Here is a 24,893-nt window from a genome sequence, read left to right as displayed (position 1 = left end):
TACAATGTCAAAAGTAACAATATTTAGAGAAAGAAAGGGCGACTGCATTAATTAAATGGCCATATTACGCTCAGAGAAGTCTCGTTTCTTCTCGCGAGAGTGAAATTCGTCTGAGACGTTTGTTGATACATCCGGGAAGTCTGTGGCTGTTCGTTATTCGCACTACGCCCTCGCGCATTTCGCAACAATAAAAAACAACGTTGATTGTAAGTTACAAAATATGACATCTATATTCTTGTATATTATGCATCTAAACTGCCTTGAAAAGTGACGGAAATTGTCTGTCTTTTTGTCCAGTGCCTACCATTTATAAGGTAAACCCGTAACCAGTTCAAATGCAAATGTCTGCTACTGGCAGGAAACGTCCACTGGCCGAGCAGGACTGGCCACAATGGCAGGGCTGCACTGACATTGACAGACAACAGACAGTTGGAGAGGTCTGGTGGTCTTACGCTTGCTAAAACTGTGTTTTTGTTTTTTTTGTTTTTTTTTGTGGCGTACTTATTTTTAAATTTACTTCCTCCCTGTCTTGTTCTGATTCTTCACAATGCTCTCCCCTTCTGGTCAGTTTGGAGAAGGCAGCTGGAGACTGAATTATGTCACTGGGGACCTTTTCTCCTGTCCTGGCGATGAGGCTTTGGCCCACTGCATCAGCGAAGATTGCCACATGGGGGCAGGGATAGCACTTATGTTTAGGAAGAAGTTCAATGGGGTAGAGGAGTTAAAGCAACAAAGTGAGTCACACTTTCTGTTTACATCATCTAAAGTGGGGACAAATTGTTCCAGAAGTACTCAGTGAAAGACTCAGTTTTGTTCTGGATCCCTTCCACATTATCAGTTTTCATCAGAGTGGCTTTGGCCAAGATATAACAACAAAGATGAAAACTGAACGGCATCAAAATGGTACATGTTAAAATAGTTTTGCCACTGTAATAGCAAGTGATGGCGGTTTATGCTAAAATTTGAACTTATTTATATTCAAAGTCTTAGTTTGTCCTTGGCAAGGTCCTTGAGTGGTTGGGTCTTATTGTGATGGTGATGGCAGGCTGTGTGTCTCCAAACAGAGAAAGTGACGGGCCAGTGTGCAGTGCTGAAACGACACAAACGTTATGTCTACTATCTGGTAAAGATCCAACATCGCTGCAGTCTCCTCCCTAAAATGTGCATTTCCTAAACATAATGGTATTAAATTGACTGTTCAAACAGATCACAAAGAAAAGGTTTAACAACAAACCATCCTACGAGAGCCTGAGACAAAGCCTGGAGGACATGAAGACACACTGCACACTGAATGGAGTCACAAGACTATCGATGCCTCGGTTTGTTTCGAGTAGTAATTCAGGAATCTCGCTAAATGTCTGCCGGCCTTCCTGCATTAAAACGGCACCTTCTTCCTTTCCAACAGGATTGGTTGTGGCCTGGATCGGCTGCACTGGGACAGAGTGTTGGTGATACTGGAACAGGTGTTTAAGCACTCGGACATTTCTGTCACCATTTACAGCCTTCCTGAGAGAGCAAAAACACACAGGTCCACTGGCGGTTTAAAATATCTTCTGACAGAAAAGGATAAGCTACGATCTCAGGACAGTTTTGACAAAAAACAGGTAAAGAAAATCGTGGCTGTCTTGTGGTTCACACTTGTTTTTAACGTATTGTATTTATATTTTATTTACTTCTGGTGCTCTTGTTATGATTCCTCACAAGGACACAATGCCGCCTCCGCCTGGCCGGTCTTTAAAAGGCAGCTGGAGACTGAATTATTTCACTGGGGACCTTTTCTCCTGTCCTGGCGATGAGGCTTTGGCCCACTGCATCAGCGAAGATTGCCACATGGGGGCAGGGATAGCACTTATGTTTAGGAAGAAGTTCAATGGGGTAGAGGAGTTAAAACAACAAAGTGAGTCACACTTTCTGTTTATGTCATCTAAAGTTGGGACAAATTGTTCCAGAAGTACTCAGTGAAAGACTCAGTTTTGTTCTGGATCCCTTCCACATTATCAGTTTTCATCAGAGTGGCTTTGGCCAAGATATAACAACAAAGATGAAAACTGAACGGCATCAAAATGGTACATGTTAAAATAGTTCTGCCACTATAATAGCAAGTGATGGCGGTTTATGCTAAAATTTGACTTATTTATATTCAAAGTCTTAGTTTGTCCTTGGCAAGGTCCTTGAGTGGTTGGGTCTTATTGTGATGGTGATGGCAGGCTGTGTGTCTCCAAACAGAGAAAGTGACGGGCCAGTGTGCAGTGCTGAAACGACACAAACGTTATGTCTACTATCTGGTAAAGATCCAACATCGCTGCAGTCTCCTCCCTAAAATGTGCATTTCCTAAACATAATGGTATTAAATTGACTGTTCAAACAGATCACAAAGAAAAGGTTTAACAACAAACCATCCTACGAGAGCCTGAGACAAAGCCTGGAGGACATGAAGACACACTGCACACTGAATGGAGTCACAAGACTATCGATGCCTCGGTTTGTTTCGAGTAGTAATTCAGGAATCTCGCTAAATGTCTGCCGGCCTTCCTGCATTAAAACGGCACCTTCTTCCTTTCCAACAGGATTGGTTGTGGCCTGGATCGGCTGCACTGGGACAGAGTGTCGGTGATACTGGAACAGGTGTTTAAGCACTCGGGCATTTCTGTCACCATTTACAGCCTTCCTGAGAGAGCTGAAATGACCGTGATGCATGAATCATACAGATAATCCACAGCAAGATTAACAGTTGGATTTTGATGCACTTTTATGATCATTTGTTCAATATGTTGTCGCAAATTGCTTGAAATAAATGTTGCTACAATTCCATTATGATGGTCTGCGTTTGTTTTAGGTGAACGAAACGCGGACAGCCTTTGTGAGACTAAGCTCTTCATTGTTACTGCCACCAAATATCCTCCCGCCCCTCCTGGTAGACGAGCACATCGGGACACAAAGCCCAAATTTGCCGTTTGTCCACCGACCGTTTACAGTGTTGATTCAGCAAACATTGAGCCACAGGCGTCGTCTTAACGTGAGAGTGCCTGGCGCGTCCTCTACACAACGATCCGATATCGATCTACTAGAATATTGGCTCCGATGCAGCTGAGCACCATTTACCAAAAGAAAGTGGGGCAGAGAACCTGACACCTCATTCAATCATCCATTTTCTCCAAGACACGAGAGCCTTTCAGCCAGACACTGATCCGTTAGGATGATATTATACTTTTCAAAGTCTGTTAAAATTTGAGCACTTAAAGTAAACCTGAGGAGCGGTGGGCGTTTTTATTTTTATTTTTTATAACGGGCTCTGTAGATCGTGACCCTCCCGCCCATGTAATAATTCATGAAGGCAAAGACATTAAACGCCGGTCGCTGCGGCTGCCCGCCCATTCCACCCCCCCGATATATCTTGGCTGGGTGGAAAACTGTACTTCAGCATCACTGCAACCAACCCCCCACTCTCCTCCTGGCTTCCCATCCCCCCTCCTGCCTGAAAAGCAGACTCCACACTGCAGCAGAGCAGGCGAGTGCAGCGATGACAGGAAAACCTCCCTGCATCCATCCATCTGACCCGCTGCCCCCCCCCTCCAAACATGCTGCAGCTTGTGGGACGTCCACACTGGTGCTCCCCTTTTCCTTTTCCTTCCTGTTAAGTTTCTGCATTCCCAATGATTCGCCGCAAACGACACCCCTCGACCACGAACCCCCGCCCCCACCCTGTTCATTCCTTTTTTCCTTGCTCGATGTGTATGAAATTGCAGAGCTCAGCACTCTTCTCCGCCGCCGCTAACTGGGGGGGAAAAAAGGAAAAGAGAGAGCGAGGCAGAGATGAGCAGGGCGGAGGGGTTCTGGTGCACCACATAACCGGACCCCTTCCAATTAAAGGAGAGAGCTTATGTTATTGAAGAACAGCTCAGCCAATCAGGAGGCAGTGCAGGCAAAAAGACAGCAGAAAAAAAAGAAGCAGCAGAGCGAGTGGGCAAGAGGGGGGGGAAAACTGCAGTGTGTGTGAGTGTAGTTTTTATTCCTCCTCCGAGCAGATCTTTATTAATTTCCAGGCTTTGGGGTTGCATTTGACTGGGTGTTTGCGCGGGTGTATATGGCAGAGAATAGAGGAAGACAGTAAAGGTGTGCCTACAGGGCTGTGTTAGACTCCAGACTTTTTATACTCAAACTGGGAACAAGGGGGAAAAAGTGAGAGGAGACTGATTCTTTTTCTCTCTATCTCAAAGTGTCTCGGAGCCTGCGGAGAAGTGAAGCAGCTGGAGAGGGGAGAGCGACCTGCACGGAAGGTAAGGAGGCTGCCGTCTTCTCCTGTCACTGGCACGCTGGGATTTTATCTAATGAAGTTGTTTTTGTCACTGGGTGCTCTGGTTTAGCGGTCCCTCAGTAGTTTAAAATATAATTGCATGCAAAAATGCAGCTTTTCATCCCATTTGGTGATTTTTTACACAAAGAGTTGATGCAAAGGGCGAAAAAGGGGGGAGGATGGGAGGGAGGGAGGCTAGTGTGGGACTCCCTGATGCTTCCAGGCAAGTTTGTGTGCACACGGTTCTCTAGTGCTGCAGTATCCCATTACATCCCAGAGCAGAGCTGCCTCAGCATTTAGCCCAGTTCCAGGGAGGGCAAATCAAACCAGCGACCATCTTTCTATCGTCACCTTACTACTGGTTTAGATGGGAATAAAGTTTCAGTGCTTAACACTGTGGTTCGGTGTGACCAGGGGCTCTTCGTGCAGCCTATCGCTGATGTTTTACGCAAGTTCTGCTTGTTTCTTTCGGATATTAGTGGGTTTCTGAGATCTCAGATGCATTTGGGTCGGAATCTGATGATAAGTTTCGTTTAGTTTCTGCTGTTTTGGTTCCTTCAGTCGCAGTTATCGCCAAATACAGCAGCCATTCAGAGTGAGCCATCCGACCACAGCGTACATATAACCGATAAAACAATGCCCCCGTGCTTGTTTCTGCTCTCATTTCAGTGTTGAGGCGGTCCATTGTTCCTTTAAAATCAGCTCAAACAACAGCATGAAATGCAGCTGGTTCTCATGAGGACACTTTTTTCCAGTATACCTTTGATATCTGTGTTATTTGAAGAGGTTAACAGTGACCTCAGTAGAGTCCGTCATCTTCTCTGAGTCTGACCTTCATCATTTGGAATGAAGGCACGCCGCTGACCAGCAGTGGGCACTGTGTGTTTTCTCTGCTAAATGTCAGAGAACCTCCTGCCGGCTGCAGAATGAGGGAATGGGACAAGAGTTCAACCGGGAAGCATTGTTACGATGTAAAAGTGCAGTCCGTCGCTGACACAGAGGGAAATCTCTCACTTCCTTTGGTGAAAAACACAAGGGCGGGACAGGCCAGAAGAGTCATCCCAGAAACTGTAATTCAGATATCAATTATTTAACACTTCAGGAAGAGGCTGGGACCTCGGTTCAGCACCTTGGACAGTTCTCGTGTCACAGACTCGCCAGATCAGACTGTTTAATATTCTGATTACAGCGTAAAACGAATGTCCTCATACCCTCCTTATATAATATACGTTTCCACTTCCATATCCATGGACGTCGTTAGCTCTTCTGGTGCTCTGCCTTTGAGAGCTTTTATTATTCATGCTCTCCTTTTAGAACGCAGTCTGCGTTGAAGAGGACAGTGTTTTTGCACAGCTGCTGAGAACCCGTCTAGTTTCATTTTTAACAACATGCGTTTTCCTGGTTTTAGCACCTCCACCTACCACCGTCCTGTCGGGGTTTGCTACAACTTGTCTGCATGGGTCAAAGCAAAGCCATTGTCATAATTAGCTTTGGCACAACACTCATTTAGGAACTCTTAGGGTGACGACAATACGACCGCAATGGAAGGGAATGTTACTTGACAAGGTAATGCAGCCTCTAGCAACTGCTCATGATGTTGCCTTGAAATCAATTTCAAAACTATTTATAAATTAGCAAAAACATCATTTTTTATTCCACTAACAAGAAAATGTAATAAAGGGATCTGAACTGTAGCTCAGACACCTGCTGTCCCACCAGGCTTTGTTTCAACTCAGGGTTCTGGGAGAAACTTGATCAGACAGGAATGATCAGCAGCCTCAGACTTTTAATGAGAAGTGCATAAGATTTCCCTCAGTATTCCAAGAATTAGCCAGCATCCGTCGTTAGGCTTAAAGTCTGAGATCTGCTGGCGCTTCTCCACGATACATGGGTGTAAACTATGAGCCATTAATACCAAAAAATATGACAAACATTTTTAATAGTGAAACACAGATACACTGCAGGTTGATTTTCAGAGCATGGAAAGATCACAGAGATTTTTAGTAGGAAGTTCATTTTTGTGCCTCCTACATGTATATGTGTGAGATGTTTTGCTGTGGAGCTGCTGACCCCATCATTGCTTATCCTCTGCGCATGACACCCGCTGTCCCGGTCCGTGCCCCTGTAAAAGATGGCGCCACCCTGCCAGAATACAGTTTGCAGAAACTCCCAAAGGTTCAGAGGAGCGAAGCTGCTGCAAAAACTGCTCAAACAGATTCTTAAGCTGACATTACATATTAAAGATGAACCTGTAGAGATAAAGAGGTCAGGACGGCGTGTGTTCAACAATAAGAGTCCATTTTCTCGCAGCCTCCAAATAAATAACACGGCATCTGTTTCTGTACATTTACCTTCAGATCTGTGCGAATATGGATGCGAGAATAAAGATAATAAAAGTTAAAGATTTTCAGCCGTGTTTTTGGGCTTGGAGGAGCTTATATAGCAAAGAATAGAGCCGAGATAGAAAGGCAGGACAAATACAAGAGCGTGTAAGAGCAGGGGAGAGACTGAGAGGAAAGATGAATTGAGCGATTGTCAGAGGCAGAGCGAGTATGGAAGGGAGTGGGTGTGTGTAGCAGAGCGATGAGCACTGCAGTACATTGCAGTGCCCAGCCCCTGCTGCGTTCTCCGTTCACCATCCGGTTCCATGCACTGAAAAGACCCCTGCAGCAGCGCGGCGGGGCTGCCTGTCGATGAACAGCAGCCTCACAAAGAGCTTTTTGACCTGGTATTGTGGACATCTGATGATGCACAGACTTTTAAGGAGTAAAGGAAGCACGGTGTCCGCAGCAAACCCCCCGTGCCTGCCAGTGCCTGCAGTCAGCTCCCCCCTCCCCCGGATTATGTAAGCATACAACACATGAATTTCCCTGATACCAGCTGAATCATACTTGTTTCCCTGGCCATGTTGTCCTCATTAGGGACATCTGCCTCTCTGTTTGCTTTTGTTCCAGCGGCAGCATCTTTGCAAACAGACACTCCATTGAATTTATTGAAATGACAACAATAGGGAGACGGACAACCCACCATTAAAGTCACTGTGTTTGTATGAGTGCGGTGTGGTATTTTTGGTGATAATGGCCCTCAATAATGACAGCTAATGAGCTAATAGAGGATTTCTAAGAATCTAAGCTCATATTTAAAAAACTGAATGCAGCTTCCGTCCAGGCAGCGAGTTTATGCATGAATGGCTCAGCCGGAGTAGACTGGCACTCAAAGTTGCGTTGGATTAATTAAGCAGCTGTTTTGACCTGGAAAGAAATCATCCTGTCCCTCTCTTTAAGTCACGTTCATGCAAAGACACAAACACTGGCGTGCTGATGTGGGGCGAATCCTAATCATGTGAAGGCTCGAGGAAACAAAGAGTAAGAAGCTCCTTTCTGCTCCATAGACAGTTGCTGTGTTTCCATCCCACTGCCTGCCTGGGGTGTGTGTGTGTGTGTGTGTGGGGGGGGGGGGTTAGGGGGGTTGGACGGCTGAAGCGTGAGAGCATCCCACTGTATGTTTTCTGGATTCCCTCCGCCTTGCTGATGTAGCTGATTTACTTTGTGTGAGGTGGGCTTCGGTGAAAGAGTCTGATCCCGTGAGGGATCGACTGAGATTCGTCTCTACGCGTCTCATCAAGTTTGTCTCTGATGCGCGCTAAATTAGGCAGCGGCATGTAAAGATAATTAGGCAATAAAAGCGTGCTGGTAGTGAGCCACGTCGGAGCTGAAGGTCATAATCCTTTTTAGAACATGTGTAGTGAATGTATTCGTTCATTCATCAGGCGGTTAAATGTTCAAATTAAAAATCTTGTAGGAAGATTCTGGCCTGTTTTGCTTTCATTTTATTTAAACAGTCACTTGTCAATGGTTAAAGGCGTAGAAAAAACAACAGAAATGCTTTGTGGTTTGTCACACCGAGAGTCGGAGGAAGCCGTGTTGTAGTGTGGGTGAGCTGCAGCAGGGATCCAGAGTGCTGCATTGAGCTGCATAATTAATGGGGAGAGGGTGGAGCCAGAGGCGGAGATATCTAGACCAGCGAGCAGCCCTGTGAGATGGAGCCGACTCCGGCGTGCCAACGTGTGTGTGTGTGTGTGTGTGTGTGTGTGTGTGTGTGTGTGTGGATTGATTGATTAAAGGCCGATGTGAAGGTGATGGAAGAATTTGATGCAAACCCAAATGAGGCACAATGACTTGTTCTTGATCCAGCAGCCTGTCCCGGCCGCCTGCTCACGGCCACAATACAGCCAGATAATCATTCAATTTTTAGGAAAACAGCCTCCTCTATGTCCAATTTGTCATAATTTTGTCTTATTCCCCCTGATTCGGAGGACAGGGTGGTGTGGGGGGGGGGGGGGGACTGCAGGGGTTTTCATACTGTATTTAGTCATCTTCTGTTAAATATCCAGGTTGTTGTTCATTTTTGTCATGGAGACTTTGTGCTGACTGCTCACAAAAGAACAAGAGACTTGCTGTTTTTAGCTTCTTTGTCTTTGGAGAGAAATCTCTGTCTTCCCCCCGCGTGTCATCCGCGTCTTCGGCACTAATGCGCGTTCGTGTGCTGAACATTTGACGAAGATCACCGTGGGACGTAAACCAAAGTCAAGGCATGCATGAAGGAAATGCATTCAGGCTTCACACGTGAGCCGTGTTAGAGCTCAGGACGCTCCTCAGCTCCGGGGTGATACTGGCCGACCGGTGACCACGCTGCTCCGCTTGCACCCCTGTCACTTAACCTCATCATCACTGGAGGTGTGCTCCACGTCCACTCTGTCGCACCACGCCTCACCTCCTGGTCGTCAAACACAGGGGCCATCTAGCCTTCTGCACATGTTTTATCTCATTTATTTATTTGTATTATTATTTTTAGCACAAAGTAGAACCGAGGGATCACAAAGAGGCCTTTGAAATACTCTCTGCACCGTTCCAAGCTCATCAACACTCTCAGGAGAAGATAATAATGACAGCAATTTCATTGCCTTTCCCCAAGAGCCACAACATCTCAGTAAATCTAGTAGATTTACTGACTAGACATTATCAGACACACATAAAGGTGGATACAATTGAACTTTTGTGGTAGGAGCCACAGAACGGTGCAGGGCGCATCCTGTCGTATTATCAAGCCTGTTTATAAGCTGTGATTTCATATTGTAACAATAAAAATGGCTGCCGTTATGAGAGCCTGCCAACACTGTTTTCTTCGCCGGTAAACAGCTGGAAAAGTGTGGGTTTCTGCTCAGAGGAAAAGCACTTTCAAATCAATAAATATCTTTTTCAGTCGCCTGAAATCTCAGGAATGTAGAGACATTTTCTGCTCTTTCTCCTGTCTCGTGGGGGTTTCTAAAGGCAGAGCTCAGTTTCCAAGTGAGTCTGCAAATCTGACATTCAGAACACCACAAACAGCAACAGACATGATGAAAATCGCTTATGCTCAGGGTTTGGAACCGTTCTCAGCGTTGTACTATAAAACCCCCTTTAAATTAGCTGAAACTGCAGGCTGCTGCAAAGATTTTTCCTTTTAATTTTAGAGAAAGCTGCCATATACTGTGATATTCTCTGTTTGCTTTCAAATTGCAGGTGCAAAATCCTATTTTTTGTTAGAAGGACACCAGTCTGAGGGAAGCATAGAGGTGGCAAAAACACCATTTTGCTCATGTTGGTGTCATTAAATTGCTTTTCTCTTTTTGGTGGTGACAGAGAGGGACACAGCATTCAGAGAGAGACAACAAAACAGCAGTGAATGCTGACATCACACGGACCCACTCTTGTCCCATCTTATTTATTCCTATAGTCATGAGTAACCATATGCAATATAATGCTTATCAGTTAAAGGTGATGATTTTGTTGATGTCTAAATATTCCTTTTGATGACTGCGAGTGTCCAGTGCTGTTGGAGTGTCACATACGAAGGTATAAGGAGCAACAACTCTGTTTTATCTTTCACTTGCAAAGTTGGAAATATAGATTGGATCTCTCTGGAGGATATCGGCTCCACTGAAAATTGGTCCCCATCTCCAAGAGCATGAGGGAGAATTGCAGAAATCAGTTTTTGTCCCATGATAAGGCTCTGTGGGACCTGATAGTTGGGTCTTGTAAATAGGAGCCACCATCTAGCGTATTATATTGATCAAAACAATTGCTCTCATCCTTGAGTCCATTTACACAAGCACACTCTAATGATACTAGCTCTGGAACTTGGAGTGAATCTTTTAACAATGTTCATTCTCAGCATGAGAATTTCCCCTAAATTAAAAACGAGTCAATAATAAAATGCTAAAGAAATTCTAGGAGGAAAATGGGCCCTAACCGAGACCGAGTCACGACTGTTTCAGGAGCATTTTCCCTCATTTTCCCTGCATGTTTGTTAACCAGACGCTTTCTTTGAATTCAGCTCTACGCGCTGCCTCCCAGCACGTCGACAGCAGCCAGGGCTTTTTATAGGCTCCTCTGATGTAGTGATGAAAGAAATTAGTTAATGTCAGACAGAAAACACACAACCTCTTTGCTGCTCAGGATCATTGCACTCTCTCCAACCTGAAAGCCCCTCTGGCTTTCAGCACTCATCAGCATCTGGATATCGATAACAGGACAGGTTATTTTGCTTGTTTCACTAAAAAAACAAAAAACTGTAGACTTCAAAGTGTAGTTTAGTGTAGTATTCAATTCAGTTACCATTCAATCCAAATACTGGCATCATTCTAAGGTGAAATAAATCCCCCTCGCCCGCAGCAGCCCTTCAACAAGGTTGAGCTGACTCAGCTTTTATTTTGAAAGACCTTGGTGGTTGGGAAATGAATGTCCAGGCAGCTGCGGAGTCTGTAGTCCTCCCTGTATGGTGCTTTGGAGTTGATGTTCTGTGCATTGTCAGCTCTTATGTTAATCTAAACACTGTAAAGAGCCTTTAGTGCAGCGCAGGGTATCGTTTATCCAGGGCATGGCTGGTTTGTGCCCTCTCATTGAAATGCATCATTGGGGCTCCTAACGTAATGGTTATTTCAACCTCTCTGGCTCCGACTTTCCTTCTAAAATGGTGGTGTTGCAGGACCTGAACCTGCAGAGAACAGCTCCAGCTCAATCCTCAGTCTAAAGCAGGCAAGCGCTTGCTCATGGTGACGGGTGGGATGGCTGCTGCTGCTCGTTCAGGCTCCTGCTGTTTGGTCGTCTGCGTGTGCTGACATCTGGAGGATACCGTTGACCTTTGAGGCGGTTGCACTTGGTAATGGAGGAGCCTCATTTGTGTCTGCACACTCCACACTAAGAGTATCAAGGGAAGTCAGTGCTGACAGAGGCCAACACGGGGATGCACCTAACTTACCGTGCAGGTTTTGATCAGTGTTGCAGTACTGTTGCTGCACATCCTCCCTGTCAACATAAAACCGCACTATCTGGAGGATTTAGAGCTTCATTTTCAGCTTGATTTTCAACCTTCTCTCTGACACCAACACTGTTAACGTTGCTTACTATATCGCTTATGCATGTTCTGCTTAGGTTTTTCCTCCCATAATCCAAAAAATATGCTCACCATGTCGATTGGAGACTTGAATTTAGCCCAAGTGTGTAAATGTGTGAATGAGTGGTCACCTGTCCAGTGTATTCCTGCCTCCTGTCTGAATAAGACAGCTGATTTTGGTGTTTAGCCAATAGGTATTTCATATACACAAGTACATTTATGTGCCAGCATGACATTAATTGGATTATACCATCAAGCAGTTTAAATAGGAAGGCTAACAAGCTAATCACCATCAGGTGATCCTGAACGTCTTTTATAGACGTGATTTTAACTGATGATGAACAGGAAGATGCTGAGGGAGATATTTCCATTCAGATATTGTCTGGCTCTAAAAGACAAAGCACAGTTTGCCAAACAACATCTTGTTTTCCCAATAAGAGGAGGAATTCTCATTTTGGCTGTGTTGTAGGTGTCTGACGGCTGGTTGGTCATGTTTCCTCGGTGCCTCCAGGGCTGCCTAAGAGTCACATGAATCTGCATAGTGCTATTAGAGAGTAATTCTTAAATGAAATGAAATAGTCATTTTCTGCTTATCTGTTCCCTGACATGCGGCTGGAACCTTCAAGAGCCTTTTTACACAGGTCCTTTTCATTTTTGCAGCCTCGCCATTTTGGTTGTACAAAACGAAGAAGTAACTCCAAATTGGAAATTTAAGCTGCGACAGAACTTAAACCTGCAGTTCACGTTGTGTTTCTGCACAGCTCGTGTTGCCAGTTAAGCTGCCACCGACATAACGCGGTTGGATGGTCTGTAAAATCCTCATCATGTGGGAAAAAAACCTATATCAGAAAAGCATTCACTGTAAATTCCAATAGATTTGTGGGAGTTGTGTCCTTAAACACACATAAAAAGCCCACTGTGCAATAACAAAAGGCTGGAATTATTTCTCCTCCAGCTGTTTGAAGCCAAAGTCATTAACAGAAATGTCTGTATTTCTTTAATTACAGTATTAAATGACATTAAACCCTGCTGATGCCTGAGTCGTGCGACCTAATGTTGGGAAGGGTGTTGAAGTGCACGCTGCACTAGAAACGTGAGCGTTTGCTGCACACGCTCGTCACATCTGTTAGAAGCTTATTAGAACTCGGGGGCTTCAGTTAACACCGACTTCACTGCAAACAGGGGAGAAACGTTGTGAAATCCAGTCATCAGCTTCATGCATCAGGAGTTTTTAACACCTAATTAGACTGTTTATTTGGTGACTGACAAGAAGCGATATTGTTTTTGACGCGCGTTGGCGGAGAAATAACGTGAACCCGCAGCGATGCTGCAGCCATCCAGGATGCGATGTGTTGTTGAGGATGGCGCCTTCCGTGTACTGTCTGCTCCAAGACCCCGGAGAGCTCTCGAATGATTGGTTGAGGCTGTTGACAGAAACACCGTTGAAATGATGCTCAATGTCATATAAATACCAGAAAAAACACCAGGTTTATGACATTTATTCTCGACACTGATGTGGGCTTGACTGTCTAACTGCATCGATTCCCCACCGTTTGTGCAAAAGTATTGCTCCAAAATATGGCTCGTCGGGCCAGTGTGGAACAGAAGAGCTGAAGGCTCTTCCTTACATCCTGCCATGCTGGAGCTCAATATTTAATGAGGAATATTTTTATGCTCTCCTTACAGTTAATTCCTTTTGCACAGGTGGAAGAGATGGGAGGATCGCTCACCGAGATATGCAAGAATAAAAAGATAATGTACGTGTATAAATGTAATGCTGGAGTTTCTGTTTACCTGACCCACATGCTCTTCTACATGAGAAGGATTAGTGTTCCGTTCTCCTGTGCACACAGCAGCCACTGGCTTCGACAAGCAGCAGATGGTGTGCTGTACATTGATTTATTAGCACATAGCCGGAGGTGGACTACTTTTTGCAAGCCTTTCTCCTCCTGAATAATAGATAGAATACTGTCAGGTGGCTCTGTATGATTTCATTTATTAGCACCGGAGTGGTGAGACTTGTGTGGGTTTTTAAGGCTTTCTGCTTTTTAATTGTTGGCTCACATCTGTCAGGATGCTCCGAGAATGAGGAAGAATGGGGCCTTTTATGGTTAAAGCTGTTGTAGGGATTGTGTGGCAGCCGTGACTTTTATGGAAACAGATGAGATGTAAGTTGCTGAAGAAGGGACCGGGGTGAAATATTTTAACTTTACAAATCAGGCTGGTTCCATAAAGATCGTCAGACCTTAGTTTTTATCGTCAACAGCACAAATAAATGTTCTATGATTGTCGTTGCGCTTTCTTCCGTCCCAGATGGCCATACCAATTAGAAAATAGTTTATGGGATTATGCATTCCGCATCGGAACCTCAGAACTACTCTGTTGGTGATTTCATGGTTGCATTAATTTGACCACAGCAGAGGAGGGAGGATGCTGTCAAGACTAAAAGGAAAGAGAATCTTTATAGAATTTTCTACCGCAGAAACGTCCAGTTTTCGAGGCTGCAGAGGCTGACTGCCAGTATCTTCTGATGGCTCTGTACTTTATTTGAGTTCAGTTATTTTTGCACTTTTTCCACAGGCCATAAAGGCAGATATATTAGTGATTTTAGCTTTGTGGGTGAAATTAAATGCTCTGTCTGTCTATGCTTCTGCCATTTTGGAAGCATAATGGAAGGAAGTTCCCCTCTGAGCCATCAGCCAGTTGACGTTTATGGTGTTTTGTAAGCATCGCCAACTGTTGGAGGGATTTTCATGGGATATAAGTCAGATATTCTTGCTGCTCAGGATGAACTGCCCCCACTTACGTCAGATTAATGAAGGAGCAAATTCCTATTATCCGGCTAGCGAGCACCCATCCTGATAACTATCAGTGTACCATCACCCTTACAGAAAGTTGGCCTTCTTTCTAATCAAATACGATTGCAATTTCTGTACTTTTGTAACCACCAATCTTGGAAATTTTATGCAGAGCTGCTAGAGAACAATTGACTGAGGGTGGATCCTGATGAAAAATGACTCCTCTCTGTCACAGACATGTCATCCAGATTACTGATGTGGTCAGCTAGCATTCCCATATATAATGACCTCCATTTTACCAGAATGCAGAAAAAAGAAATTAAAGGTCATCAGAGACATCATTCGTGTCTCTAAGACAAGTCTGATGTCTGACTAAGTGCTCTGTTTCCTCTGGTTTTATAGACGAGTACAGCAGAGTGTCATCAGCATGTCCAAAAATATAAAAAATGAATAACCTGGTTCACCAAATATGTTTAAATTTAAATTACGTATATAACAAATGTCATGATGTGTAACACTGCATTCAACTAAACAGCATGGTTTAGGCTGTTTAATGATCACTGCTCAGAGAACATGCAAAGTCTTCATACAATTTCTTCAGGACTACAGCTTCACTGAGGGAGTTGTCCTGTTGCTCAGATTGTGGATTAACAATTCCTAGTTGGATTTTAATTTAATGCCCAACTTCTTGTTTGACATGACTCTTCTTATCTCATTCTTTTCTGGAAGTATTGCACACAAAGAGAGGAATTATAGCAAATCGTAGGCAAACACTGTTTATCTCAATGATGAAATTTTAATCCTCCACAACAGGAACACCTCCAACCTGGAGAACAGCACACTCAGATTGCACAAAAGTTATGAAATCTCTTCCAGTTTTATCTTCAGAATGGCCACCCAACACAGGCACCCTGGAGTTCATATCACAGAAAGCTACCCTGGACTGATAAGTCAACAATTAGCATAACGTTCCTCAGAGGCATCGATTGGTCTTGTCTTCTCCTCGCCTCCATCCGCTGATGCTGCTCGCAGATTTCAGGCCTACGTGAGGACAGGTGATAATAATCGGACTGCTGGGACCCTCCTAATGGGCATTTGTTATCTCACTGCTTGTTTAAAATTCAGACGTTCTTTTGTCCAGATTTGAGGGGTACCATGATGATATATTTAGAAATTAATAATGTAGGTAGTCTTTGTTGTTGCTAATCCAGCGATTGCCAACACTTTTTCCCTCAGATTTGTAAACTGAGGCCAAGCTTCGCCTCCTAATTAGGGCATAAACCACGAGGCATTAAAAGTGCGTTATCAACAGCACTTAAAATGAAAACAACCTGCAGATATTTAGCTTGTTCTTTAGAGGCATTTTAATAGAACACAATGTCATCAAGCCGCGAGGCATAGCATAAATATCTGGTTTTAATCAAATCTGAATGTGCTGTTGTGGTCGAAAGGCCGGCGCCTGATTTGGTTTTTAATGAGGACTTAATTAAATATGACTCTCTGTCTACTTTACAGATAATCTCGGTTAAATATCGCAGTGTTCGCAGGTCAGATACTTGTGTTCTTCAGCTGGAGACACTCACTGTTTGAACACACAAGAGCCGTCCAGGAAGGTAATGCCATTAATTAAAATAATTAACAGCTTGTTCGCCGTTGAGGGTATTCATGTGTTTAACTGTTAAATGGCAGCAATTTTTCACTCCAGAAGCTGTCAATACCATGTGCAGATAAGCTGCAGCCTGCAGTGTGCCTTAGGCCGTTTCTACTTTCATTTAGCATGTTGAGACTCAGCAGTACTCGCTGGGTTTGGTACAGGAGCACTCAGATTTACCTGGAGAGGCTGTTTTAAAGCCAGGAAAGACAATATTCTGCAGCAGGACTGCGAGGGCAGCGTCAGCAGCCTGACAGCGGGGCACCAACACCGGCGATCCATCCTGCACCATGACTTTTGGCTGACACGTGCATGTTCAGGCCTCTCCACTGTCAGGCTGGTGCAGGTTGCACGATGGAGCACAAACGATGTGAGCGGGGTCCTGGCCTCTTGTTTTGGAGTTGGTGGGCTTCCCAGTTCCAAACCAGTTTGGGCTGAGCCAAGAAGGTCAAGTTGGTTAACACAAGTGAAGTGGCAATAAGCCAGTTGTTTCTGCTAAACTGGTAGAATGTCTGCCGGCATGAGGACACTCGTGGTGCCAGTTAAAGTTTAAACATCTGTGGTGAGCAGTTGGCTGGATGGTCAGATGATCTGCAGATCCTCACAGAGTTTAAAAGAAACCTAAAGGCAAGGGAGGGTTGTAGTCCTCCAGGTCAAGTCAGGAAGATGTCAAAACTCGAGATGGCAGAATAGTCATGGATTTAAAGTTATAACAGTTGTAGGGTGTTCACGTTTCGGGGCAGTGAAGATTGTTCTCTTTTGTAAGTTTTAATCGAGGAAAAAACGTTATTTGAGCTTTGTTATTTCACAGACGTGTAACGGATGTGAGTGTGCTGGGTCTCTTAATGTCTTCTGTGGGTTTGAAGTGCCTTTAAGAGTGTAGTGAGGCATATTTAAGGGCCAGGTTTATGCAGGCTGAGTCAGTTTTTGGGTGCAGAGCGGTCATCACGAGAGGTTAACTGTCACAATCGGTCTGCGTTTGACTAATGATGCAGGATTTAGGCCTGTCGTGCAGACGAGCTCAGTGACCGTCTGAAGGTGAGTGATTGCCGCTAGCAGCCGCTCTTTTTTTCTCCTTCTTCAGCTTGTCTGTTTGTCCTACGCTACCTTTGGCTGTTTCCAAGCTGTGAAAAATAGCAGCCAGCCTCTTCTTGTCATTTCTGGAGTTTCGTAACGAGACGGCCTTCGTTATTTCAGCCTTTTCGGGCCCACAAATCATGAAATAGGATCATGAGGATGAATTGCTGCATTGGTTTGGAACAAATGATTGGGTTAGGTAATATAGTTTACTGCGTTGAGAGGCCCCGTCCAATAGAAACTGCTGCTTACAAAGCACATTACTAAAATCTCTCTGACATTTATAGGAATTTGTCGGCCCCCTGGGGAGTTTGTTGTTTTCTTGGGCCACGCTGCTCTCAGGAAACGTGTAATTCAGAGACATTGAATTCTGGAGGCGTTGGATTATTGTTTCCCTTCTCCATGTGTCATTGCACAGATTACCCTCTGCTGTATTAGTCTACCAATTATTTCCATTACATTAATACGACGGTAAGTCAATATTTTAGCATTCAGTCTGCCAACACACCTTTAGATTTATTCAGCGTTATTGCTCGTAAGAGGATCTCTTTATTTATTAAACAACAATTCGTCTCTGTCCAGTGTGCCTTTTAAATATAGTTCATTCACTGTGTAAGCAGGGAGGGAAGCCATTATTTTGGGATTGTGTGCCCCCGTTCTTCCCCATTTCAGTCAGATTGAATGATGAATCGCCTTATTTCTGCACGCAGGTCCCGTCTCCCCATGAACGGGTGGCTCCTGCCAGGTTAAATAAACAGCAGCTTGTGAAATTCATTCTTTTCCTTAAGAAAGGCCCCCAGAATGAAGCCCTTCTGGTTATGCTGTGTCATGCAGCTGACAGAGCTGACAGAGCTGACAGAGCAAGCACCCAGACGGGACATGGGGATTGTTTGCATGCAGCCATTTTGAATTTAGCTGCAACTGATGTTTTTTTTAATGCTTTAAAACTACAATTGTTTCTAGAATGAATCACTAATATTCCTGAATCTGGTAGGATTGCTCGTGGCTCTTGCTGTCATTTTTCTGCTCTGACTGCTGCTTTTGGTGCACAGTTCTGCAGCAGAATGAACGTTCATGCTCTAAAGGTCACCGCAGGAAGGCTGCGCTGAAACCATGAGGGGGATCTGCTAACAAATTCAGTTACACGTCCACATTTGTTTCAACCAGTTTCATAACAGCTTCTACAAACCATCTTCTAGAAGAAGGTTTACATATCAAATAAATAATAACAGGACTCATTTAGTGTCTCATGGGGGCCAAATTTAAATGATGCATTCAAATGCACCTTGAAAAACCTTGAATCAACATCACTCTAAAAGCTATCTCTTTCTGAGATATTATCTGACTTATTCTACCTTCAATCCACATCAATCCTCACACTTTGAATGATTCAAGCGAACGTTGGTGAATTTCTGACATTTAGCGTCTTCCTCATCTGTGTTCTGGCTCCACATCAGAGCACATCAGAGTGTCATCAACTGCTGCTTTCTGCTGACTGTGGAAGAGCCACAAAGTCAGCGACCTGTCATGTAAGCAGCCACCCATCACGCTCGTCACCTTTTTACACCCGGGGAAGCCTTCACTCACATCCAAACAAACCGAGCAGGGTCGTTGAACGCCCAATTTAATGAATATTATTAAGAATCAATTGCTGACGCAGCTTTATTTCACATCTATGGGAAATCTGTAAATAAAATATATTTGTGAATTTGATGATTTTTAGATTGTGCTCTCTTCTAGCCATGCCAAGACCATCTTCTGTCCTCTCTGCTTCACATTCCTGCACGTTTGAGCCACCTTAAACCCTGAGATGTAACAAGCCAGCAGGCTTAAAGAGGAGCTGCTTTGTGCAACTCACTGTAGGCGTTGCAACATTTCACAATGTTAAAAACGCTCTTTGTAGCCCGCCTAGCAGTCCTCACCAAGGTAACTCGCATCAAAGCGGCCTTTGCGGTCGTGCATGCGCGCATTCATCCATCTGTGCATGCTCGTGGCTGCCGTGAGAGGGCCGGTTATTTAATACGTTCGCCTGCCTACCCGCTCTACGTTAAACCCCTGCATTGCAGCACTGCCAGTGGGATTTCAGCAGGCACGGCCCTTTTTTCTCTCCGCCACCCTCACAATAGACAGATTAAATTTGGGCCATATCCCTCCTGTGCGAAGAGCCTCTCACTCACACATGCACAGTCCCAGGTGTCGCATGTTATGCTCGAGAGAACGAAGGGCAGCTGAGACACCCCCCCACCCCCACAACCCCACCCCCCCTTCCAAATTCTCATGGAGCCTCTCTTTGCCCCACATGAATATCCCCCCTCCCCTCCATGAGTGGGACTCATGTTGAAGCACGTGTCTTGGAAGCAGACAGAGGGAAATGAAACACGAGGTCCTTGAGGGTTCTGCAGTTCAAACGCCGTCTTCCAGGCTGCGCTGTAATCTTTTCAAAGCAGAGACTTTTCTCTCCGCCGGGGCAGCAGCGACCCCCCTTAATGAAACTGGTCCTTTGGAGAGTCTGAGGCCACATGAATCAATTTCTCTCTGGTGGGCAACACGGCCATTTATATTTTGAAATATGAGGGAAAACAAAGGTTTGTTTAAAAGCTGTTACCTTCCACTGATTTGAGTAATGACACACACGCGCCGTTACCGAGCCGCGGCCAGGAGAGACAACCGCGGCGCTGCTGCTGAATTAATGCTCACTTTCTATCTGATGAACATCCCATTTATCTGCTGTGGATTTTGGGCAGCAGTAACAGTCCCAGGAAGACGCCGCGTGGGAATCCTTCTGGCCTTGTGCAGAAAGTGAAAGTTCCCTGATAGCTGCAGCCAGTGTGATGACAGTAAACTGTGTGTGCCATGAGATGTCCGCGCAGATGCTTGGATGTCTATTACCAAGGGTACAAGCTGACCAACGTTTACCTGTGAAATAGCTGAAATCACCAAACTGGCGCGGTGGGATTCATCTGACCCACCCACATTTGACCCATCTCTAAGTTCTTTTCTGATCACTTAATCCCATAATTGATTGAATGAACTGATTGTCAGTGTTCGCTGTGATGTTACGCCATTACCAGGGTCTGGTCTGGACCTGAGGACCAAACGATGAGTTTCATTAAATGTTTTTTTTTTTTGGGTCCTTTAGGGTGGTAGATTGCTGTCGGAAGGATCCAATTATGTTCCGAGAGAGGCAATTCCCTTTTACGTGATTGTATCTGAGAACCTGCACTTTGGAGCCTGTCGTTCCCATCAGCTAACCAATATGTGATTGTTTGACTTTTTTCTTTTTTTTTGACCAAGGTATGACCTTTATGTTTGTCCTCGCGGGTTAAAATTGCAGGAGCTGTAGCTTCTTAATTGACGGCATGATTGCCAGATGAGGTATTTCTCCCAAATATTCTCTCCTACCAGTGTATCTTTTTGGATTGTTGTGGCAGAAATGTGCCACGTAGCGACCTGAAAGAAGGCAGCCTCGCTGAAAGAGCCGATAAAGCCGAGTCAGCGAATCCCGGACGTGACGGCGCTGCGATGTTCCGTGCGTTGTCGCTGAAACGCGCTCTTACCGTGGCGGACAAGATCCATTGTTTTTCTGCTTGTGTTTTCCTCTATTTTGGATTCAGCCTTTGTCGTTTGACCTTTGTTAGAATCAATGAAAATGTCACTCGTGTCGTCGGAGTACTGCAGTGTGAAGCGGCGCTGCTGTTTCACCCGGTCCCCCACCACACCCCCACCCCCGTCACCGCAGCCACTCAGCCTGCAGAAAACAACTCACTTTGACAGTTTCATAGTATATCAATGAGGACTGCAGGTATTTGGCTGCACAGCCTCCCAAAGAGAACAGTCCATTTTTCTCCGTGTAGCATGAAAGGACGCCGCGGCCGTCAGCAGCCGCCCGGTTCTCTGGAGATGTTTTGAATCAAGGATGAAGATCATCAGACTGTAACAGAAAAACAGTGTTTGGGCTCATGGGCGTTCTTACTTAAGCATTTCAAAATTGGAAATAAAAGAGAGATCGATAAAGCATAAAGGAATACTCAACAGTCTCAAGCGAATCCTGGCCTTGTGGCAACTTTTCTCCATTAAAAGTGAAGTTGTTATCTCCCGGTGTGGAGGTTCTTTTATGACGCAATTAAAATAAGTCAATTAACTCCAGCGAGTCATGAAATTGATTGTTTTGCCAAGATTTTAAAAAAGCAAACCTACCCACAAATGGGTTGTTCCAAATGTTGAGAAACCGGACTGATTCCGTTCGTGCTGCATGTTTGCACCCGTGACGCCGGCGATGGTCTGATTTCTGTCGCTGATTTCCTCCCAGCACGAGTTTGATGCTCTCACGTGTCTCTTGTGTTTCGCCGCCCAACTGTTAACTTTCAAAGTTTCAGTGTGACGCAAACCAACAAACTGTTCATTAATAAGGTTAAAAATTGTATCTCTATCGTAATAAATCTCTTTTTTAAAACTCAAATGCCTGTTTATTATTGTGAAAAGTCCAGTTTGTTGACTTTGCTCATGCTAAGCTAAATGCTAAGCAAAAATTTCAACAGCGTGAATACACACCTCCCAAATCAGGTAAATATTCATTCATTTTATTTCAGAAGGAGCCACTTTGAATTCATTTGACAGCAATTTCAATTACTAAATAAGGCCGGACGGCCCTGTTGCTACATTTTCTGCGGCATGAACGTTGAACTTCGGTGTGGTTCCCTTTGGTTCCTTTTCTTTAAAAATGGAACTTCAGGGCTGGTGAAGCCCAGTTTGCAGTGGATGGATGCCAGATGCTGCAGCTGGGTGGGCGAAAGCGGTTGTCTTCAGGCATTCATCGGCGGGTGTCAGCTCTCAATTTTCCACTCTTGTCTCCAAATTGCTTTTGCTGGAATATCTTGTGTATTTCCTGGCCCATTTTCTCATCCTCAAGTGTTCATGGAGTTTTGTCAGAAATATCAGTGACTGTGACAGCTTGTTTCAACCTCCTCTGCCTCTCGATGATTATCAGGCTTCACAAATTTGTTGCTGTTTTATTGAGAAATAATGAGACATTCGAGTACCGCGGCAACACTAATATGAGATTTTATCCCGAAAATTGTCTGAATTGCCAAAAAAAATGTTCCTCTGCTTCTCTAAGTAAGAATCTTCTTGCTTTTTCAGGGTGTGGCAACATTTTCACTGTGACTTCACTCCAACCACTTTTCAAGATTCCAGATTTGGCTGTGAGTAACCCACCATCAGATATTACGTTCCTCAGCTGTTGGTCCGCGTCCATCACTGTCACTTTCCATTGTCAGAGCAGACAGGTCACATCACATTGTTACACGCCCCCCTCCAAACCTCCTCCGCAGCACCGCTTTCAGAAATATCATCCATTTCTCCTGGGTTGAGAAGTCGAACTTGTCTGTTCTGTCTTTGTGTGATGGCGCAGCCCAGATGGCCCACTGACTACGCTTGGATGCTCTCTGATACTCTCCAGTTATGTTACCCCCTCTTGTAGCTGAGCACTGACACGCCACTCACCATCAAAGGAAAAAAATTAGCTGCTCACTTTCGGACTTTTGATGTGAGCGAGAAGTGTGATTGATTTAGACTTGATTCCGCAGCTTCCATTTTTTATTGAAAGTTGCAAGAATAAGAGAGACCGGATGTTTAGCTAAAGCTGGCTCCAGTAATTCTGTAATCCTACTAACTATCAGATGCTACATGAACTGGGGTCCAGAATGAACAATTGTCGAGCTCCAAATATGGGAAAAATCTTAGATTTAATGGGTCTCGTTGTCTGGAGACATATATTAATTCAATATTCAGAATTGCATTATGGGTGTTACTCTCTGATTGAGCGTTTAATAGACTGTTGTCATTTGGCCACTTTACACACTTAAAAACACATTCAATACTCACTCACTCTTAGAGTGAGACACAAACAGTTGCTGTGGCAGCGTCAAGAGCAGCGCTGGTCATTAAATCAAACAGTGTCTGTCTATAACATCCGACGCTATATAATATAATCCTGGTTTATACTTGGAAATTTTTGAGATTGAGTCCTAAAATTCAGCAAAACATTTACAAAAAAAAGTGGCCAGCTGTAAACCCCTAGATGTCAGCAGGAAATGATGTATTTTGTGTTTTCCCACTCCCCCATCTGCTCTCCCAGGAGGAGGAACGGCGTGGTGAGGAGGAGGGTACGGCCCACTGTGAACGGGCGTGATTTACTGTAGGCTAGCATCACTGTGCACCATCACGGTCTGCACACTCCAGCACTCAGCTGATTAATCTGAGACATTTCCATGAGTGATGGACGCGCCGCTACCTCAGAGGCTGCAGAAAGCTAATAAAACCCAAGCGGACAATAGCCACACCTGGAAGGACGATTACCAGGCGCTGCTTTCGGAGTGACTCTGCTCCTCCAGCCTTCTGCCATCATTGCGGCCTCTCTGCCCCGTGTCAGCCCTGCCGTTATTAACATTGATCAGCTGAACATCAGCTGGATGAGAGTTCATTCCTCAGGGATGGGTGGGGGCGCAATTAGCGGCTGGAATGTAAGCGGTGCCATTCGAAGTTAATGAATGCAGCCTCACGTTCAGCCTATTTACCAGGACAGGAGTATAAGGAGTAATTCCTACCAGAGATAGAAAAGCTAACTCCCAACGGAAGGACCTTCTAGATGTGTTTTCTCAGTTTAACACTCCATCTTGGCATCGTGCGCTTAAACATATTTGTTTCTAGAGGCCGCAGCAATGTGTTACAGCTACGCTTCAAAGCAAAAGTATTAAATAAAAATTAGATTTAGAGCGAGGCATCAGAGCAGAGCTCAGTCGGGTCCCATCCGCGCTGCGGCGTGCACCTCCAGCTGAAACCACTCAGAGCTCACACCTGCAAATTAGACCCGAGGCGGCGACCGACAGATGGCACGACGGCGTTTAACAAATACGGAGTTGGACAAGAGTTGGGCATCAGCTTTACAGTGTTTGTCCACATCAGCTGACCACCGCCATGCACAGATTGTCTAGCAGGCGCAGATAAAAGGCCTTCATTCAGCCGGATGCTGCAAAAGCCGAGAAATTAGTTAACAGGTAACAGATGAGGCGTAATTACCCCATCCTAGGCTGAGTGCCCCCTTCAGCTGATTGACCGAGACATTACAGGTGGATGAATACGCAAATGAGCTTCAGACAAACTGCATATGCTCCACTTTATCTACAATTCTGCTTTGTAGTCCAAGTTCCTCCATTCTGTTCTGATGGATATTCCAGTCCCGCTGGAATGTTGTGGCCCATGTGACCTCTGACCTATTGTCAGATGAATTGAAAATCAAGTCGTTATTTCCAAAATTGCAGAGGGAAACACACTGTGGAAGAGTTCCTTTCCCGTCTGACTGTGCCAGACTAAAAATAGGCGCTCACAAGGAGACGCAGTGTGGTTCACTGATGGCACCACCCCACAGAGGGGGGGACGTGGCATTTTCTGCTTAATGCTTCCCTTTATCGGAGCTTTCTAAAAAAAAAATCTTATTTTCCTCTCAAATACTGCCAGTACAGTCAAAAACAAAGGCACACAAAAACAAAGGCACACATGAATTGTTGCCCATAAGAGCAGTGCATGTCTCTACATGTCTCCCTAACATGCACGTCTTAGTAAATATGCATTTTAAGTTAAA

At 44.8% G+C, this 24,893-nt stretch overlaps 2 protein-coding genes across 7 annotated transcripts in view; both read left to right on the top strand.

Annotated features, from left to right (window-relative positions):
• The first annotated feature begins 95 nt into the window (after positions 1-95).
• LOC101063050 (uncharacterized) lies at positions 96-2,811 on the top strand. 2 transcript variants are annotated; one of them, XM_029834268.1, is made up of 10 exons: positions 96-206; positions 298-437; positions 569-734; positions 1,065-1,123; positions 1,207-1,319; positions 1,406-1,604; positions 1,705-1,897; positions 2,227-2,285; positions 2,369-2,481; positions 2,568-2,811. In XM_029834268.1, the coding sequence occupies exons 2-10, from the start codon at positions 336-338 to the stop codon at positions 2,710-2,712; spliced, it is 1,149 nt and encodes a 382-aa protein (XP_029690128.1). In that variant the 5' UTR covers positions 96-206; positions 298-335; the 3' UTR covers positions 2,713-2,811. The 2 variants fall into 2 exon arrangements, with proteins under 2 accessions (XP_029690128.1, XP_029690129.1); XM_029834269.1 differs by having other exon boundaries at positions 132-206; positions 359-437.
• Positions 2,812-3,949: 1,138 nt separating this feature from the next.
• Positions 3,950-24,893, top strand: part of syt2a (synaptotagmin IIa) — a 38,187-nt gene continuing 17,243 nt past the window's right edge. Inside the window, exons 1-3 of one of the 5 annotated variants that reach the window (XM_029833696.1) lie at positions 3,975-3,993; positions 4,218-4,277; positions 22,394-22,455. The gene's annotated coding sequence lies outside the window, so the exon portion shown is untranslated. Of the gene's footprint in view, positions 4,278-22,393; positions 22,456-24,893 lie in introns of all 5 variants that reach the window. The other 4 variants (XM_029833695.1, XM_029833699.1, XM_029833698.1 and 1 more) reach the window with 4 other exon arrangements.

Source organism: Takifugu rubripes, chromosome 3 (assembly GCF_901000725.2).
Source record: "Takifugu rubripes chromosome 3, fTakRub1.2, whole genome shotgun sequence".
NCBI classification, from domain to species: Eukaryota; Metazoa; Chordata; class Actinopteri; order Tetraodontiformes; family Tetraodontidae; genus Takifugu; species Takifugu rubripes.
The sequence above is the reverse complement of the archived record's forward strand: the minus strand, read 5'-3'. Positions and strand labels throughout refer to the sequence as shown.

Bases quoted from the DNA above. Each gene is read 5' to 3' on its own strand.
- LOC101063050 (XM_029834268.1), top strand. From the start codon at position 336: ATGCAAATGTCTGCTACTGGCAGGAAACGTCCACTGGCCGAGCAGGAC. The intron at 438-568 runs GTCTGGTGGTCT...CCTTCTGGTCAG, and splicing joins GACAACAGACAGTTGGAGAG to TTTGGAGAAGGCAGCTGGAG. The intron at 2,286-2,368 runs GTAAAGATCCAA...CTGTTCAAACAG, and splicing joins AACGTTATGTCTACTATCTG to ATCACAAAGAAAAGGTTTAA.